This window comes from Mercenaria mercenaria, chromosome 5, assembly GCF_021730395.1.
Source record: "Mercenaria mercenaria strain notata chromosome 5, MADL_Memer_1, whole genome shotgun sequence".
NCBI classification, from domain to species: Eukaryota; Metazoa; Mollusca; class Bivalvia; order Venerida; family Veneridae; genus Mercenaria; species Mercenaria mercenaria.
This window is the reverse complement of record NC_069365.1, coordinates 3619905-3640307: the sequence shown is the minus strand read 5'-3', so window position 1 is coordinate 3640307 and position 20403 is coordinate 3619905. Positions and strand designations below refer to the sequence as shown.

General features: G+C 35.3%; 1 protein-coding gene and 1 long non-coding RNA gene across 2 annotated transcripts; one reads left to right on the top strand and one right to left on the bottom strand.

Annotated features, from left to right (window-relative positions):
• Positions 1-2837: 2837 nt before the first annotated feature.
• On the top strand, positions 2838-11930 carry LOC128556835 (uncharacterized). The gene is made up of 4 exons (XR_008370857.1): positions 2838-2965; positions 10059-10171; positions 10954-11141; positions 11635-11930. It is a non-coding gene; the product is annotated as an uncharacterized LOC128556835 (long non-coding RNA).
• LOC123558061 (uncharacterized) lies at positions 5851-7374 on the bottom strand. The gene is made up of 2 exons (XM_045349936.2): positions 6532-7374; positions 5851-6411 (listed from the first exon to the last, which is right to left on the bottom strand). The coding sequence occupies exons 1-2, from the start codon at positions 6857-6859 to the stop codon at positions 5912-5914; spliced, it is 828 nt and encodes a 275-aa protein (XP_045205871.2). The 5' UTR covers positions 6860-7374; the 3' UTR covers positions 5851-5911.
• Positions 11931-20403: the final 8473 nt, after the last annotated feature.

Genomic DNA, 20403 nt, shown 5'->3' with positions numbered 1-20403 from the left:
GAATTGGATCCTGAGTTCATCAGAATTGTAAGTGAGCAACAAAGATCACAAAAATTGGTTGATGATGCAGTTGAGAAATACAACAATGGAAAAAGTGTTGAAAGAAAGAAAATACAACCAATAGCATGACTGTGACATTGAAAACATTAAAATGGAGTGGTATGTGCATGACAAGATAGAAGACATGTATTTGTTGAATTACTGTTAACTGTATTTAGCACTGAGTAATAAACATGAAAAATAATGAATGTTTCTAGTAGCACTATCCCTAAAACAATAAAAGTAAAGTCAGAAGAGCTGTTATATGTTCTCAGACATTAATACACAGTCAGAGCGATGCCAGTTTCAACGCACAACTGTGTACTATATCAACAATGAATTTTCCTTTGTATTTCAATGAACAATTACCACTTACACTTTTATATCAGAAAGGGTAATGCTTGATCTATCTCTGAAACACTAGCAGTAACACAAGAACTGCTTCTATTGTGATTTACAGATAAAACCTAGAGGTGCACTGATAGTCAACATTGCGCACAATTTTGACGTGAAACAGCCCATTTGAATAATAGTACCATGAGACACATCTTCTATTTTGTATACTTAAGGCGTAAGCAATGTACCTGTAACACTTTACCGTCAATAAAACAGACTTTTTTCTGAAAACATGCATTTTTGCTGCCAAACAAGGTTGCATTCTGATCTAAAGCGTTGTGCACATTTGTGATACAAAACAGCTTATTTCAATAACTGCACAGGTTCAAACATTCTGTAAAATACACCAGGCATTGTTGATTTAGTGTGTGCAAGGCTTTTAGCACCATAATAACAGTAAAACAGAGAAGTCTGCGAAACAACTGTGACGTTCTTGATCAATTTACAGCGTACACATACTGACAGTGCGTGGCAGTCACAACTGCATTGAACAAAATAAAAGTAAAAAGTTCTCTCTGAGTTTTGGAGCTTTATGGAATAATTTGGAGGATTTGGAAGTAACAAAATGAAAAGGTAGGTGGATTTTATGTCAGTGAATGACATATTCTTGCTTTGATAAGTTTGTAGTGGAAATAAACACTTTTTTATGACTTTTTTCGCGCAACGGCATGTGTGCAGAATGATGCAATTTCTGTCAAATTTTGGGAGCTCATATTTTGTTAACGCATTGATGTAAAAAATATCTCTTTTAGGACAAGAAAGTCAGTTCGCTAGCGTAATGAATGCATGCAAAAATCTTGTTCTGAAACACTTGGTTATGTATTTTTTTCACTCTGAAAAAATGTTGAAATTCATGTGAAATGCTCGCGAAAATGAGTGATTTTGAAACGTAAATATCTTATTCATTTCTCAATGAAAATTCATGATGATGGTCTCATTTGAAAGCTAAACCTTTTCTTGTTTCGATGTTAATTTGGCATAATTTACTAAAGTGTGGAAATATATGATTTTTTGCTCAGAAGCGACATACCGTATTGTCAACATAACAGTAATGCTCCATTTGCAAAGTTGCAAGTTTCGACCCTCGTAGTTTTCTATTGCATGGATGTAAAAAATATCTGTTTTAGGACAAGAAAGTCAGTTCGCTAGCGTAATAAATGCATGCAAAAATCTTGTTCTGAAACACTTGGTTATATATATTTTTTACCATGAAAAATTGTTGAAATTCATGCGAAATGCTCGCGAAAATGAGTGATTTTGAAACGTAAATATCTTATTCATTTCTCAATGTAAATTCATGATGTTGGTCTCATTCGACAGTTAAACCCTTTCTTGTTTTGATGTTAAAATGTCAGAATTTACGAAAGTGTGGAAATATGTGATTTTTAGCTCAGAAGTGTCATACCGTATTGTCAACATAACGGTAATGCGCCATTTGCAAAGTTTCAAGTTTCAAACCTCGTAGTTTTCTATTGCGTGAATGTAAAACATATTTCTTTTAAGGCAAGAAAGCCTGTTTGCTAGCGTATTGAATGCATGTAAAGATTTCATTCTAGAACATTTGGTTTAGCATATTTTTGAACATGAAAAATTGTCAAAATTTGTGTAAAATGCTCGCGAAAATAAGTGATTTTGAAACGTTTATATCTTATTCATTTTTCAATGTAAATTCATGATGTTGGTCTCATTCGATAGCTAAACCCTTTCTTGTTTTGCTGTTAATTTGTCACAGTTTACAAAATTGGGGAAGAACCTGATTTTTTGCTCAGAATATGACACACCACGGTAAACAACAATGGCCGCGCCGTTACAACAAAGGTGCAGGTTTAGGCGATAATTTTGCAAAAAGTAAATAAGATATGAAACTGAAAATTTAATACAATGAGGATAAAAGTATTGGCTTTTAAATGAGACCATTTTCATCTTTCTGCGATCAGTAATAAGTTCAAAACATTGATTTGAAATGACCCTGTCATTCACCATTTCTCGTCTTTTTTTTTGCATTTTCCGAGAATAGGGTCACGTAAGGTCGTTACGTCATCACTCACGTCATTTAGGAGCTGGACATAACAATAACAATATGGCTTTCAACGGTCACAAGTATTTCTCTGAAATAAATAGAGGACAATTTTTCTGTTTATTTTATGTCTAAAACTCTACTTTTGTTGTGTTTATTTCAATAAAATGTCGAAATTTGCGGGAAATTTTATCAGGAAGCATCGCAAAGATGACGTCATTTTAACGACGTCATCGTCATATTGTTTCCGGCTTTCAGTACGCTCGGTAAACTTTTGACGTTAATCCGGGTATCAGATTTGATAATTTTCACAGAGTGGCCAGTGAGTTTATCAGGATATAATTCACCGTTATATATCGATAAACCACCGAAAAACATAAAATAAAATCATTTTATTGTGTTTGTAGATGGAGGATCGGAAAAAAACTTTATGAGAAAATACATCTCAGAATGCCTGCTGTTGAAACCTACCAAGGAAGGAGGCGGATGCATGATACAGGAGCTGAAAAAAAGGTTAGTGTATGTTTTCATCTGTCACTGCTCAGTATGTTGATTGTGATTTGAACTTTTGAAGTGGCTGACTCTTTTGACCCGGACACATTCTTGCCCCAGATCTTGCATTTGCAAAATCTGTGACAAAAATGTCTTCGAGCCTTCTGACTCTTTGAGTCAAGTGGGATAGAATCGAACCCGAAAAAATCGATTGTCATTTTCTTTCGTTATGCTGCGAATGGAAAAAGTCCCAAGTATTTGCACAGAATGTTTCTCGCTCCGTTGACGTCTCGATGAGTTTTGTAATTGCAACTTTCACAAATAAACGTTTCATTTCCACCCAGTTTGTCGTTCTTTACTCCGCAATTACCACAGGTCTTTGAAGTGTAACGTTCGTCTTGGGCGATCGCTTCGCAGTCCGTGCCACGGACTCTGTGTAATAGTCTCTGCCTGAATCTGTAATGTCCCCAACAGAGCAAGTCCCTGTTGCCTTTTTTGGCAAGATGGTTCGGCCTGTCTTTTCTCACGATGGAGGAAACCGATATCTTGCCAAGAACGACCAGTTTGTAATTCTTGACCAGGTACGAGCACAGTTTCAAGTGCACGTCGTCGACGTACGTTTTCAATTTCAGATGCAGCTTTTTCAGTTGTCCGATTCTGTCTTGTACGGCTTGCGTCTGCTTTTTCTCCTGAGCATGCGACAAGAGATGGTGAACAGAATCGATCTTGTTGTGAAATTCGTGAATGATTTCCTTTTTGTCTGCCTCAGGTCCGATTTGAAATGTCTTTATATTGCTAGGATCGTAACATGTGGCGAACGTCCTGCCTCCCGGATCGATTGAACATATCGAATCTGAAGTTTGCACTTGTATCTGTCGCGTACATATTGGATCGCACGGAATTTGCAGTATGAATTTTCCGTTCGGACGTTTGCATACCTTCATGTCGTGACTCAAAGGTGGTATCTTAGATACATTTTTCGAAAGCCTGAGAAACCTTTCTTTCCAGTCCTTCTTTGATTTCGAAAAACTGTCTGGCATCAAAGCAATTCTCAATTGCCGAATTCGTTCGCCTGGTATGTCTTTTTCCGTTAGCAAGCTCACGTACTTGCTTTGAACTTCAAACGATCCTTCGCGTAACTGAACAATGTCTTTGTTTCTGAGATCGACCTTTGTTTTCTTTTGGTTGGTTTGAGCAGACTTGTACATGGTGCAAAAGTTCTTACAGGCGGTCAACTTGATACCTGACATCTTGTTGTCGAAAGACCAGTCGTCTCCTGGAAGTCTGTACTCGGCCGGAACGTCTGTTGAATTTGTTTTGGCAACAACTCTTTGCAAGTCGAACTGCTTCGGTTTGAAGTCTTTCTCCTTAACTAGGTAATTGCACCAATTGTAAGCATAGTTGCTCACCTTGAGCATCTGGTTCAACGTTCGCTTCTGCTTAGAAGTCGGTCGTATGCCGACAGAATAAGTACACATAAATTTGTCTTCTGTCTTGGCACACTTTGTTTTCAAGTTCAGATCAGAGTAATGTGTCGAGCTTGCAGAAGAGATGTCACAGTTCAATTCAAGCATCCGCACCTTGTCAATCCAGGACTTGAACGTTTCCTGCCCGTTGACAAACGCGGCTTTCCACAAAGTCATCTGTTCTCGTTTTCTCTTCATTCTGAAGTGAGGACTGAACCGAAGTGCAACCGGCTTTATTGGGACTAAGAAAAATAATATTTCCCTTTAATAATTTTTTTTTCATCAAAAGTTTACCAATGCCTGTTCCAACAGAAACAAGAAAAGGCGTCATGCGGGTCGAATGTGTTAAAAAGCTAAAACAGTGTACGAAATTCAGATTTGAATCCAATAGCCCGTTCGGGCTACCAGATTAAAAAATTTCCAAGCCCGACACCAATTTCACTAGCCCGAACGTTAACACCTTAAAATACATAATTTTTGCACCATATAACATTTTGTTTTACAGACATCTCTATGCATGTTTGAAGTAATAAAAGACATACAGTACATGTTTTCCATGTTTTGGAAAAATTTTAACTCGAAATACTCCAGTCCAGATCAGCATCGTCAGAGTCCAAAAGCATTGGACATGACACTCCTTGCCAAAACGAAATCTAAACTGCAATGCCCGATTTTTTAGGATCCGCACTCGCCAATTACTGCAACTCGGACTGTTGACAATTTGTAAGATGTAATACCGAGTGCTTAATACACATTTACACACACGCTGATAGCATAATTTAAGCTCCGCCTACTGCAGGTACTTGTGAGATTTTCGCGAGAAGTGTGAAAGCTAATCAAATTATCCGTTACGCTAGAGGTGATTGTATTCAGCCAATTAGCGCTGCGGTTACGTCTTTGACACTGTGTTTGATTGTCAACACGTAAGAGTGCAAAAACCAATAATTCCATAAGCGTTTCTCAGTTTGGAAACTCGATTCGGTAGCCCAGTCGGGTTTGTACCTGTGGAAAATCGGTAGCCCGAGCTGAAATTTGGTAGCCACGGGCTGTCGGACTACCGTGAATTTCGAACACTGCTAAAAGCATTTTTTAATCTGGCATTTGTCCTGCGTTACAGGATATTAAGCGTTTTCTCACTATTCTGTTGCTAATTGTTTTCCAAATTTCGATCAATAGGAAACCAAATTCCACTCAGTAGGAAAAAGAAAACAACATGATACATAACATGATGTTGAACATTTTGTCCTACACCGATGTGGGAGGAACTTCTGCTGGATGTCAAAGCAGTTGTATCTTTGTATGCCCATTGCCTTAGCATTACAAGACAAATTTGACAAAACAGTCGACATTCAAAGTGTTTAAGTATTACTAGCAAAGCTGATGCATGATATCTTCAGATATGATTTTGTCCTCCTATTATTAGTAAAAACAAAGCAAAGTAATATGTTAGCATTTTATTGCCATCATGATAAGACAAGAATGAATAGCATCTGTCAGTCATTTAGTCTGTCAGTCTCATTTTTACACACGATTTTACTTTGGCCATGCAAAAGAAGCACTTTCCCTTAGCTTTACTCTCATGTGAACAGTCTTTACAAAAGGTGTGTCCGCAAGGCACTAGTGTGTGATCTTTCTCGGCTGACAGACATATAATGCATAATAACAGTTCGTCCCTTGCCTCTTGCTTAGCTTTAGACAGTTCTCTCTGATGAGCCACCAGCATCTCATTTTCCCTCTTTTCCCAAGCCGTTTCTGACAATGTACTGCTTGTGCTGCTTGCACTTGTAACAGTTGATGTAGGCCTTGAGTACGGTTTCAGCCTATGCAGTCCTTTGATGCCTTTTACGGGACTTTTTGACTTCAAAGTACACGTAGGTGTTCTCATTAAAGTCGGACTAATTATATCTGGTAGATCATCATCATCATCTTCTTCTTCTTCATCACTATCTATTGCGATAATATCTGTCGGAAGCAACTGTCTCTTTGCTCTGTCACTATTGTCTGAAACAAATAAGAAAAAACACGAATTTCAGTTAAACCATATCTAAAAATGTTACATGGTTATTTCAAAAAAGTCAATCACTATTAGCTATCTAGTTCAATTTGAAAGTGTCAACTCACCAATTTCATCCATCAGCAAGCCTTGGTTTTCCAAGAGAAACCTCGCAGCTGATATGATGTCTGGCATATCTTTGTCATTCGTTGCCTCTCTGATCTCGTTTTCCCACAAGTTCAGTTTGGATAGCGCCGACATGCTACTCTTGAACAAGGAAGGATCTCGTCCTCGATCCAGGTTGATGCAAGTAACGACGTTATCGATGTTTTCGATCAAGTTCTGAGCTCTTCTTATGAGGCCTCTTCGCTTGTATAACACAAATGTTTCCATTGCTTGTTGACGGCTCTTTGTCATTAATGTGCTCAGTAATTCTGCGGCTGATCTGTTCATCATTCTGATACAGAATGAGAGTTTAGACCATCCGCGCACGCCATATCTAGCTCAAAATGTTTTGACCAATCAGAATGTCGCATTTAAACCACGCCTACTTTGTATTAACCAATCAGAAAGCAGATTGATTGAAAAAGTTATTTTTCGGTACAGTACCAGGGAAATAGACCATCGAGCTTCATTCTGTCGAATGTTATCATACCGTAAACACGCTTACAAACTATCATACAGCTTATAAATTCCAGAAGATGAAGGAGTTCTATATATTCAAAGCAATGGTGGATCCAGCAGATCAAGACTTGAAGTTAATGACAGAAGATTGTCTACAAAGCTTAGTAGACTCACAAGAAATATTATATATCTGTTACGCTGTAATAGATGATATGATACACGGATATGTACAGTTTGTCTGTCCATATAGAGAGACTACACTCCACAAGAGATATGAATTATTAGAGTTTGGCAAAGCAGATTCATATCATACCAAGTACAAGAGAATTATTGGCAAGAATGCTGCGAGACATCAAGTAGACTTTATAGAGAAAGGAAGACCATGGGCTCCTGCAATTCAGTATAGTACATTGTCAAACGAAGCAATATTTGTTGCTGATAATCCTAAGAAAAGGGAAATCGAAATCTATGAAGATGACGATGAAGAGACTATCAACAAGAAGTTGAGAGATCTAAATGCTAATTTTTTTTTGCTGATCAATAAACCTAAGAAGAGGAAAATCAAAATCTATGAAGATGACGATGAAGAGACTATCAACAAGAAGGAAGATGCTGAGTCTGTAATATTACTGTCTACCATTATGGTGCCGTTATCATAGGCAAAAATATTGCTCAAATTTCATCGCCGCAACTATTAATTAAATCAGTTAGCATAGGCCCCTTTAATGTAATCTAAAAACTTTTCTGCGACAAGATATTTCACAACCTGATTTGTATGGAGATGTTATTTACAAACATCATTATATTTGGACATAATCATTCCCGACTATTATAAATTAAATTATAAAATGTTAAGCTGATGATGGTATAAGCTTATTCGAAACACATCGTATGTTTCATGTTCAGGCCTTTTACAGCCAATCACTACGCTTTGCCTTTTATTGTAATATGGTGGAACAAATATGGAACTTCATGAAAAGTATTCCTACATTCCCCTTAAGGGAGAGTCGTTTGTTTAAACACTGGATCGGCTTTTAATTATGAATAAAGATTAATCGACTTTACGTTGTTGTTGTATTTGTTTTCAGACTTAAGCTATTGTATGGTCATGGCAATCTGACATTGTACGGGCAATTCATCCTAACTTTCAACTTAACATTATCGTTTTAACAGTCCGTAATGACATTATGGAGACTGCTCTTAAAGCACGTCGCATAGTATATATAATACCAGATTTGGTCGTTTCTGTCATCGGACAACTGGACGATAGCAATAGTGATGTTCAAACCTATCGTGTATACGGTTTTACTTTTCTCTGTGTGTATTTGGGAATATGCAGGTAAATGGCGCTTGATTTTTATTACATAAAATTGTTTTTCTTGTGAAATTATATGAAGGAATATATAGTTTTCATTTAAAAATTTCGTAATTTTGTTGCATATTGTTTGTTAGCTGTAGTGGTAATAAGGTACTGGTGACTAAATACTGCGGGGAAGTTATTTATAAGTCTTGGAATAGTCACTTTCTTATTTCTTGTCAAAGAAAGTCTCGGGGAAAATAGTGTTTTGAGAATTAAGTTTTCAGTGAACTGTCGGCATATTAGAGTAAAAGATATCTGGATTTTTCATATTGAACACACTGACGAGATATGAAAATGCAAGAAACATATGCTTAAATATATTTTGTATTGCAAAAAGCATCTCCTTGAAATGTTCAACACATCTCGATACTCTTTACCAGTTGTGTTAATTTCACGGTCTATTGTATTTTTATTTTTCACTGGTACAGAGCTACATTCGAATGCGAAGATATGAATAATAAATGATAGGAAATTCCTTGCAAAATATTCTTCAGTAAAGTTAAAGATGTATAAAGATAATAAAAGAATCATAAATATTTACATTTTATCATAATAAAATGTCAAAGAAATCAGAAAACGTAATATAACTATTTATAATTTTTCTACAAAGTCATCCTGACGTCAGGACATTATCACGCTATGACGCGATGCACGTGACGTTGCGCGGGCAAACTGAAACCATTAAAAATGCACAGGATAAATAGAAAATTTGTTTGTTTCAGTGTAAGATCGAAATATATTTCACTCGTGAACACCATAATTTTGCGCCACTCGTGAAAATATTGCATCATAGTGTTCACTCGGTGAAATATATTTCGATCTTACACTAAAACAAACAAATATCCTCTATTTAAAAGTTTTACTACAGTTTCTACTAACAGTTAGTATATTACCTGTATCGATGCATTTACATCTTCATTACTTATTTAAAGTAAAGTAAATCATAACAGAACAGTGTACTAGTATGTAAATTGTCATGGCTTATACAGGAATTAACGTTGCTGGACGTTATGTTTATAGGCGCGTCGATATGTACAAGTTAACTCATAAATAGATCAGTCTAAATACAGATACCCGTACATTCAGTACTGTTAAATTTTGATCTCTTCAGATCGTTCGGCGCGACTTTTATGTTATGTTACTGTACTGTTTAACTGGGCGAGTTATTGGTGTTTCACTTTTTCTATATCTTGTCCTTTTAAGACAGTGCAGCACTACATAGATGTTTTGTGTACATGTATATTTAAAATACATGTAAATTGATTTGCTACCTGGAAGATATGGAAAGCCGGAACAGTCCTTATTTGATCAATTTGTACTATATGGATTACTTGAATCAATTATAATTAATATTGTGACATTCATTTATTAATTTTAACTTTTACTCATGAACATAGAAACTTTGAATACGTTTAACTGTGAAAAACATTTTTGAAATGTGTTGATTTCACCTAAATTTTAGGCTGTTAACATTAATAAACATATCAACTGTGATGTGGCCAATAGTTTCTTTAGATTAGTCAATTTTCAAGAACTATACTGTGAATCAAGGATAGTACATAATTTGCGTTATAGTGTCCAACTTGAGTAAAGTTTACTGGGCGTACTACGGAAACTTATTACTGTAATTTACTGTACAAAATCATTTTATTCCATTTCATAATTTGTTAGAAGAACAGGGCGTTGTAGACACATTGAAAGTATATAATGGCGGAAACTGGGGACAGTGGGGTTACGAAGACTTTTATTCTCCAGGCTCTTATGCTTATGGATATGACATGATGGTAAGTTTATAGTTCATTGAATATACGACCCTTTAATTTCATGTAAAAACACTTAAATGTCATTTGAATTTATAACACTACGTCAGTCAACAGTATGTTTTGCTATGTGATATGTTATAAATAACATTGTAAGTCAATAACTGTATTTTCCGGGCAATTATAACAACTGGCTACATAGATATTCATGTTTAACGGTGCACTATGACATTTTCTAAATAGTCTTTTCCTTTCCTATGAGTTTTGATGAATGATGTACAAAAATTAAGAATCGATTTGTAACTGTTTTTAAAATGTTCCAAGAGTGACAGGGAAGGATAGATAATAGTCAATTGGTAAATTAAGGTCGACGAAGTTGGCTCCCTTTCAAATAATATGCACCATAGAAAATACTGAATATTTCTATAATGCTACTTATTGTAGATTCATAACAGCATATAAACATTTTCATTGCTGATTGGTTTAAGACAAATTGGCAGGTAACTTACCTCTGCATATAATGTTTTCGAAAATTCTGTCGATCAGATTAAGTACCTGTAATGCTGAACATATTGGTAATGTCGAATTAAGTGTGACAAGGGATTTCCGATCGAAACGTTGCAAATATTTACCACGGATAAATGTATATGTCAAAATTACCACAGGTTCAATACTCATTTCTCTTTTTATTACCGGGCTTGTGTTCAGTTCACATAATATATCTTAATAGGAGATACTTGTACAAGAATATACCTTTTATAAATGGTACTGTAAATGCATTTCTCAGTATCTACATTTTTTTACAGATCGAGCCAGATCAGGGCACGACCGGCGATAATACCGCTTTGAATGCCATAAAAAATGTAGACCATTCGAAAGTAATTTCACTGAATACGTGATCTCAGAAACGTCACCATGGGGAAAGTGGGTATGAGAAACAACATGCAGTGGTATTGATGTACTTGTTGGTTTCAGCTTGCAAGTAGAAGGAAACGTAAGCTATTATTCTTTCATCGAAGTATGATGTAGATAGCCTGAATACTAGTATCAATAGAGCGGCCGCCTAAAGATTCGAATGTCAAATAACCCGAAGTCTCCACACCGCCCCATCCCCCGGTCTAATGCTAGACATAAAACCCACTAGTCTGAAAGTCAACTTTGACCACAGCTCACTTCTAGAAAAATTTGTTGACTAAAATTGCTAAAAAACTGCAATACATATTATAGATATGAATGTTTGAGCTTAGGCTTCAAATTTGCCCTGGTATTGATGATTCTTTAACATTCTGAATAAATCTGCCACTCCAGAAAGCCCAACTTTAAGTCTTTCAATCTAATATTTTATTTCATTGAACATATAATAATTACAGATAAAATACGAAAATAGAATAGCTGTATGTTAATGAATAACAATGCTGTTAATTATATACAAGTATGATAGATCCACAGAATGACGAAACCATAATGGCTATTCTTTGTATTTTTAGAGAAAAAAAGGCGACGACTCGGCAGCAAACTTTGTCAAATTTGAATGTGGTCAATTTGGCTTCCCATACACCAATACGTATGAAATTGCTGCAGCTCCCGGACATGGAATATGGGGTACATGGGCCCCCAGCCGAAAATGTCCGACGTTTACTGCCATTTGTGGTATAAGAACAAAAATAGAGGCATATGTAGGCAAAGGAGTAAATGAAGACGACAGCGCCCTTAATGACGTCGTATTCTACTGCTGCTAGTGATATGCTAAATTATGACAAAATAAATGTATATTCGCATCTTTATAATGTATTTCTTATTATTCCAGAAAGATAATTCTGTATATCTATTTCATTTCGGTTAAACATTAGTTCGTTCTTTAAAGTCCCCGCACGAGAGGTATGCTTAAACGTTTGTACAATGTCTCGTTTAACTTTTATTACCTTTTATATCATCAAGATAAAGAAAGCGTAAGTGTGTTTGTCTTGTATATTCTTTCTCAAGGGAAGGACTCACAAGAGATTTAACTGGACATATAATAGAGGATGTGTTATTTTTAATTGTTCAACTGAAAATTCACCTGTTTAATCACAAATATCACTTCAAAGCACACTAAGACCTTAAAGTAGTTTAAACACAATGATACTGGGATTTGTACCATCTTCCTTCATGATTCATTATTTTACTGATAAATTATGGCCATTGTATTGCACAGATATTTGCTTATTTAAAAAAAACAAATGCATGAATTAATTATCTGAACACAAAACAGTATTTACATTAAAAGCAAAACATTATACATGTGTTTCCCATTAAGACTTATATTATGGATCAAAATTAGGCCGGTGGTTAGTTTAACAGGCGCTTAAAATTTCGAACATCTGGACCCTGTTATGTTCCCGAATATACACTGTATCGGATATTAACGTTTGAATGAGAGTCTAAACGTAAAGGTAGAGTGAAACTTTATGTCTCACAAATTTGAGGTGATCTCAGTTGTCAAGGTATTACAGAATAACATATTGGATATATACACATACACGTACGGGATAGAAACTTTGGTGGTATGCGAACATTTGTAAAATTGAGTTACATGTTCCTCTAAACATACTCCCTCCTTCAGAGTCAATTACTGCCAAGTTTTCTGTTCATATTATGCTCCTTTACAGTCTCAAATTATTTCCCTCCATCACAATTAAGTGATATATCCGCTGCAAGATTTAATCTTACTTTTAGTAAGTTATTTCTTTGATTTGCGTTATCATAAAAGAAAACATCTGTTTATGTTGTATTTTTATCACATGCATAAAATACACTGAAGATCAATCCTACATTACCTGAAGTATTAAGAAATTAATACATAATTCGATATGGGTTTCAATCACAGGCATCTGGTTGCACTGATGGTAGTTTTACGTAAATGACCAAGTACCGAACTTTTGCTGCTTTTAACCTTTGAAGTAGCTGTATAAAAACATCAACAATATGTCGAGAATTTGCTTTTTAAAGAATCTTAACAATTTGGTCTAAGGATAGATATAAATCCAAGGCATTGCATCCGCCATTATAGGCAACGGAACTACGGTTGACCAAAGCTTGACTGGTTTCGCAAACGGTAGTAAGCCACTAATTTATCGTGGCGTGGTAACTACCTAACCTATTCCATGCGTTTATACTACATATTAACTCTGCATTGCTAAGACAGATCAATGGAACAGACTATAAAACGATCTGGAGTACATGTCGCTTTTTGCCTAAACAGCCAGAAGAATAACACAAGGCATGTTGACTAGAATTGTACAAGCAAGAACTATCATTACAATTTTCCCCAGAATTCATGATGGAGCCCCAGAAATGGTAATAACTGATTTGGTCTATTGCTGTACAATTATTTTTTCTTGTCTCTTGACATTGACATTGACCTAATTTTGTGGATATTCGTGAATATTCTGTGACATTACATTGGACATTTTCTTTTTCATTCTATTGTGAATGGAGTCACATTCACAAAATTAAAATGTTACTGGTATTTTTCAAATGTCTGATGTTGATGGAGGAATATTTAAGGTGTGCCTGCAGGTATTATCTCATTAGACGCCTGGCTAGAACTACCAACCTTCCATGTACCAGTATAAATTCTTGAAGTGAAAGATTTCTACACCAAAAGAGGATTTATAATCCACACAGGTGAAGAACATGTAAATGTAACCACTCAGTTATGATGATAGTCAGTAAATTTTTACTTACCAGCGCTATGCAGGGTTATGGAATAACCTTTTTGACGTTTCACTGGTTTATTAGAGCACAAACGCTATACTAATCTATTTCATTTTCAAACCTATAATTATCAATCCGTATTCACCAACAAATCATTATTTCTCTGAAACAAAATTGACTTCAAGAACTTACAATTCTATAGCCTTCTAAACATTCCCTAATAGTATCCGAAATTTCCACCGATAAAATGTATGTTCTCCAATCGCTAGCTAATCTTAAACCAGACTTAATGTTGAAATTATTTTTGCCCAGTTGTCTTCAAGAAAATTAATGATGAAATTGTTGATATTCTAGTTGTAATCTTCCAATAATCTATCTCCTCAAAATGGAGATAAAATTTTGTTTTCCCGCTATTCAAAAATTGGGACACAAGTGACCCGGCAAATTATCTGTTATATCATTAACTGTGTAAAACACTAAAACACATCTTTGCCTCCAATGTCTCTGCCCACCTTTCTAAACGTAACATTCTTTATGACCTCCAACATGGCTTTCCTGAAGGAGATATTGTGACACTCAACTAACTGAGTTAATAGATGAGCTGATTAGCAGCATTTCCAATCGTACACAAACTAACTTAATTCTGCTCGACTTTAGTAAAGCTTTTGATAAGGCTTCTTCTAAAACTTCCAGATTATGGTGTCTGTCCACAAGTCTTCAAGTGGTATTATGCATTTCTACTTGACAGAAAGTCAATTTGCAGTTTTAGAGGGCGACATTCCAAAGAATTACCAATGACATCTGGGTTTTCACAAGGTTCCATCCTTTGACCTCAGTATTTTCTATTTTATCATAGCGATCTCCCATTTTCAATCAAAAACAAAGAAAAATATCAAACAGGGAATGCCACGCACCAAAAGCGCAGCCCCCCCCCCCCCCAAAAAACGAACCCCCAACACGCAAACGCGTGCACCACACACACACACCCAAAGTCCACACATCAGGACAAAACGAACAACACACACACACACACCCAAAGCCAACACACAAGGATAAGACGAACAATAAGCATACACACACGCGCGTACACAAAGCCAACACACAAGGACAAAACGAACAAACAAAGGAACACAGTGGGGCACCGCCTTGGAACGGTCAGTGGCAAAAACACCACTGGGGAGCTTAAACCGGTTTATGGTGCGCACCCAACCTCACTCTTACCCCCACCATGTTCCAAAGACATGGGACAGTGTAAATAAAAGTAATCCCCCCCCCAGGTGAATCTCTAACACACGTAATGAAACAAAAAGGCATGGCATGTAAAACACAAAAATGCTCGTGTATAAATATATAAAAAGTCTCAAGTCCGACTCTTTGCCGACGATAACGTAGTCTACCTTATTATGATATCAATTCTCTCGATGACAACAAAATACTTCAGGAAAATCTCAACAAGCTAGAACAATGGGAAAATTAGTGGGACATGGAGTTTAATCCTTCTGAATTAGGCACTTCATGTCACAAAAATCAAAGGTGTCATCAAAACCAAATATTTACTCCATGGTCATATTTTAGAGTTAATTGCCAGTGGAAAATATCTTAGTGTGACAGATCTAAAATGGAATACACATATCACTAAAATATCTTCAAATCTTCAAATGCTAATAAAACTCTTAATTTCATAATCATAAAAGGAAACATAACAACAACCAACGAAAACGACAAAACATTAGCATACAAAATACAGCTAGAATATGCATATACCATCTTGTACCCAAGCTATACTGTGGAATAACCTTGACCTTGTGGAATAATCTGACCACAAATTTTCAGTTGTACTGTGGAATAACCTCGACCATCCCTGACCTTGAAGCTTTCAAGGTGGCTGAAGCAATCATACAGTACATGTACTAGACCAGAGAGCTATGGGTTTTTTTATCTTTCAATGCTTGTCCTTTTTTAATCACACTTACCATGCTAACATTCTTTTAGCCTTCTCATTTTAGCTGTTGTTAGACCCATCAGTTTTTTAGAATTATTATTTTATTATTATAACAGATTTGTTGAGCGCCCTTTTCATATGTAATATACGTTCAAAGGCGCTTTACAATTAAACATGTGACACATCGCAGATATGTAGGAAAATAACAAAACATGACATATGCAATCACAAAACTGAAATTGAACAATTTGATTAAACGCCTTTTTTATAAAAGATATTTTCAATGGCGTTGTACATAATAATAAAAAACAATAGTTGTTACAACAATATCATAAATGAACAATGATAATAAAATTATTGTAACAAACAGCCAGGTCGTTTTACCCCTATTGCCAATACCAGTGCTTTAAACATCTGGTACGCCCAGACGGGCTGCATATAGTGGTTCAACCTCCCGGTAAATGGTACCATCATGTACTGTTTTAGATAGAAATACCACACATTTCAAGTGAAACTCAAGTCTTGCGAAAAACACACACATAGAACGTCATAACCCTTAAAATGTGACATGATGAAATAAAAGGTGGATTGTCAATTTAGTTAATTACATGATGAATTGTACAGTTAAGAGACCTTCGTCAGCGACGAATGAGTTGCTGTAGTTCTGTATTACAAAAATAATGAGTAGAAACTCTTTTCACCTTAACTAGCAAGTCGACGTGCATCCTATGTCTACCTATGTCTATAACACTCAAAAGATGAGTTGACATTATGAGAGAGAGAGAGAGAGAGAGAGAGAGAGAGAGAGAGAGAGAGAGAGAGGTTGGCATGGGAGGGGACAGGGAGAGAGAGAGAGAGAGAGAGAGAGACGGGGGGGGGAGAGAAACTGCATGTAGCCACTTATGAAGTATACCTACCTTTCAACCGAGTGCCTGTGGTTTCAATAACAACATTAATATTAGAGGTTTTGACCATTTAATATTTGACCTTAATGCCTTATATGAATAGTGTGGAAATTTATGTCATATTGTGGTCATTTCTTGTTGTACTGAAATTGTACATATTCAAAACCGCATGCTAGTTAAAGCAGTTTATTTTATATTAACTGGTGAAATAGTGAAAAATATCAGTGAGATATTTCTGTATATCACTCACAGTGACGAACTACATTGTTTTCCGATCAAATGATCTCCCTTGAAATATATTTCTTAATTAACTCCCTTAGTTGCCTTCAGAATTACCGGTTCACTATGATTATCAAGCAATACCCGAGTCATGTACAGCTACATATAGTATAGGACAAGCTAGCTATAATAAAGTTCGCAAATGCTGTAGAAATGTTATTGTACCTTGCCATTCATGTAGCTATAGTATTGATACGTGCTTCCCCTACTTTTCATCAGTTCATCACTATCGTATGGTAGATTTTTTAAAAACGAAATGGCGTCGTGTTGATTTCACTGACTTAATCACCAATATTCTATCAATCTGCCAAAGTGTCAATGGTAATTTAGCGGATGCATCATATGTAACACGGTAGCCCATATAAATCCGAATTTCATCATAAAGTATTGGTCTTATTTGAACATGTAAGCATGTAATAAACAGAAATCTTCACCAAACGGCATAACATAAAAAGTGTTGTTTTTTTCAGTGAGATCTCCACCTTCGTAAAAATTTAATTGTATCCCTTATCCGTGAAGAGATGTCGATATCACATTGCAAACAAGCAAATAGTTTGTATTTATGTGTAACTTAAGTACTATTTCAGTCCCTCTTAACAACAGCATTAATCTCATTTATACCAAACAGGACAATATGGACTTACCGAAGAAACTGCGACCTAAAACTGTCGTTTTTTTATATATGAGACAAACGATGAATGTGAATTTCTGACTTTCTACCTAATGACCAAGGGGGGTATTCGATTTACTCCTTACCACCAAAACAAAATGGCGGCAAAAACTGAAAATGTGAGTTTTTCTTACTTTTTATCTTTTTTAAGGATTTCTAGACCATGACACATGGCTATCAACCTGCTCCACTGTTTTTTCTATCTATCGGTACCTTTAACATTGGAAACAGTGCTGTAGTTTGTCTGGAATGCTGGTCATGGGATTTGAATCGATGGAAAATCCTCCGGTAAACACGGGATAAGGAATAGTGCGATTAGCAAAAATGGTCTTTTTTCCTTATAATTCAAATAATTGTGAGCTATTTTTCTAATTAGAAGAAAAGAATCAATATATATTTCCATCATGGTTAGTCTGGAGCCGATTTAAAGTCGTAATTTTAAATTACACAGTTTTTTGTCTGATGGTAAGGAAGAGTGTACGAAAATAAGAGGATAAGGTGCAGTTCACTTCTTCAAGCAACTTTTTACTTTGCTCTTTTCAGAGACAATCAAGTAAAATTCTATTACAATAATATTTTGGTGATCATTTATAACTATTTCTTGCTAAATGTAGTAAGATTTAAAAGGTATCCGCCTGTCTATCAGACACGTGATGTACTGAAAGCCAAAAGTTCAGCAAGTATTTAATATAGTATCCCTCGCCAACATTTAAGTATTTATAACTTTCTATTTGGTATAGCGCCCAAAGTCATTAATAACAAGCAATTGCCTTACAAAAATGTTGAAATATTATTTTTTTGTCTTAAAAAACCATTAAAAGTTAAACCTACTTAAAATACAATGTGTTTTACTAAAGATAGTGAAAACTCAGCAACACCACTTAACTTGTTTAGGTGTTATGCATTCTTTGTAATTTTGCGTTAAAATACATACGTTATGCGACATTTAGGCGCACTAATTCACGATTTTATGGATACAAAGACCAGAAATTATTCGTGGTTGAAGCTATAACTATGTATACGACTTTTCATAATTATGGTTAACTCTTACATTTTAAGTTAACGTTGGCTTAGAGTTATTAAGGAATATTACCTCGCGAGTTCGCTAGTAGATTATTGAACGAACATTTAACTGTAACAAAACATATTTAAAAAACATTGACAAAAGGCAAATCGCAAACATAATAAGCTCATAAAATCATAGATATACTCTTACGATGCCATTAACGTATATATTTGGAAGAGTAATTTGAATATTTTATGTGTCCTGCTTGTATCTTAAGCTGCATTACAAAAGTAACGTAAGTATCATTGCACATAGGTATGAGAAAAAAATACATTCAAGTAAGGCTTAATATGTGGCAAATATGATTGTTATTTACCAACATTATGTATCTTATACCACGAATTTAAGAACATTTAATCATCAAGCTTTTCTTGGAAACATTTATGTCAATCAACAATAACACATATTAAACTTGTCAAAACTGATCAGAAATATGCTGATGGTAACGTATGTATCCCAAATTAACTAATAAATTCATTTTCGGGCATCAAAATTCATGTTCAAGATTGCCATCAAATTGAAGCCGACCATTGTAAATCAAAAGCACAAATACTTATTTATTCAAATTAATTATTTCTTACGATTGTCAAATTAATTATTCGTATTCTCAAAGGCGGCTTTGATAATCTCGTTCTCTTGTATATTTGTAAGTGGCAGCTCTTAAAACAAGTGCTTTTGTCACTGAATCCATGAATCACACCACTTTAAGCTGTATATAATGAAATGCACAAAGAAAAAGTTCTTATTCTAATATTAAAAATTAAATATAACCACAAGTCACCGTGTCAGAACTTTTCCAAATAATGAAGAAAAGATAATTTTATTTGAGTACAACCACATTCATGAACCAAGCACCAACAAAAACCAACAATTCTACATATAAAATTTCATTCAGAGTTAACAGTTCTATTAAGTCTGTCTTTACTGTAAAGACTTTTTCAAATATATTAACAGTCTTGTAAAAAAATATTTCAAGATATATCACGGTTGGAACAAAACTTTATGCCCTTTTACTTGCAGATTTTTACCTTAACAGTAATTAAAGCTAGCTCTTTTACCTTTTAGCTACCAGTTCTACGGCAGCGATTTGTTTTAAGGTATCGATTTTAATAGATACGAAAATAAAGTAATATAAGGTCGCATACGTTCTTAGTAAAACTACAAACACTATCTTTTCGGTTAAGCCTGCGCCCGAACAACCAAAGCCTATTCAACAAACTAAGAAACAGACTCTCGATACTCCGAAAGAAACACGGTACATTTTCACAGGGAATGTATAATGTCATATTATACATTTCTTGTGAAAAAGTACTGTTTTTTTTTTTTTCGAAGTCTCGAAGTCCGTTTCTCGTTTTGTTTTTCTTATTTTCTCTCCTCCATTTTCTGTTTGCCAAAGGATATAATTAGCAGGGAGGTAATAGTTTCACTGTCTGATTCTCTCTTTTTAAAGTAGCGCACTGTCTTTAGCCTTCTCACATTCTCGATACACCTTTCTGATTTTAGCCCTTGATGTTACAATAATGTTAACCTGATGTGCAACCCACCACAAGTCAACAGTGATACACCAATAACCTATGTATTGATACATACGTTACCGATCACTGTGCTATGGGTACCACGGGTATGCTGTTTCCATTCATTTTGTATTCAAAAATATGTTAAACATGTATCTTTATGCTAAAAACACTATGACATACA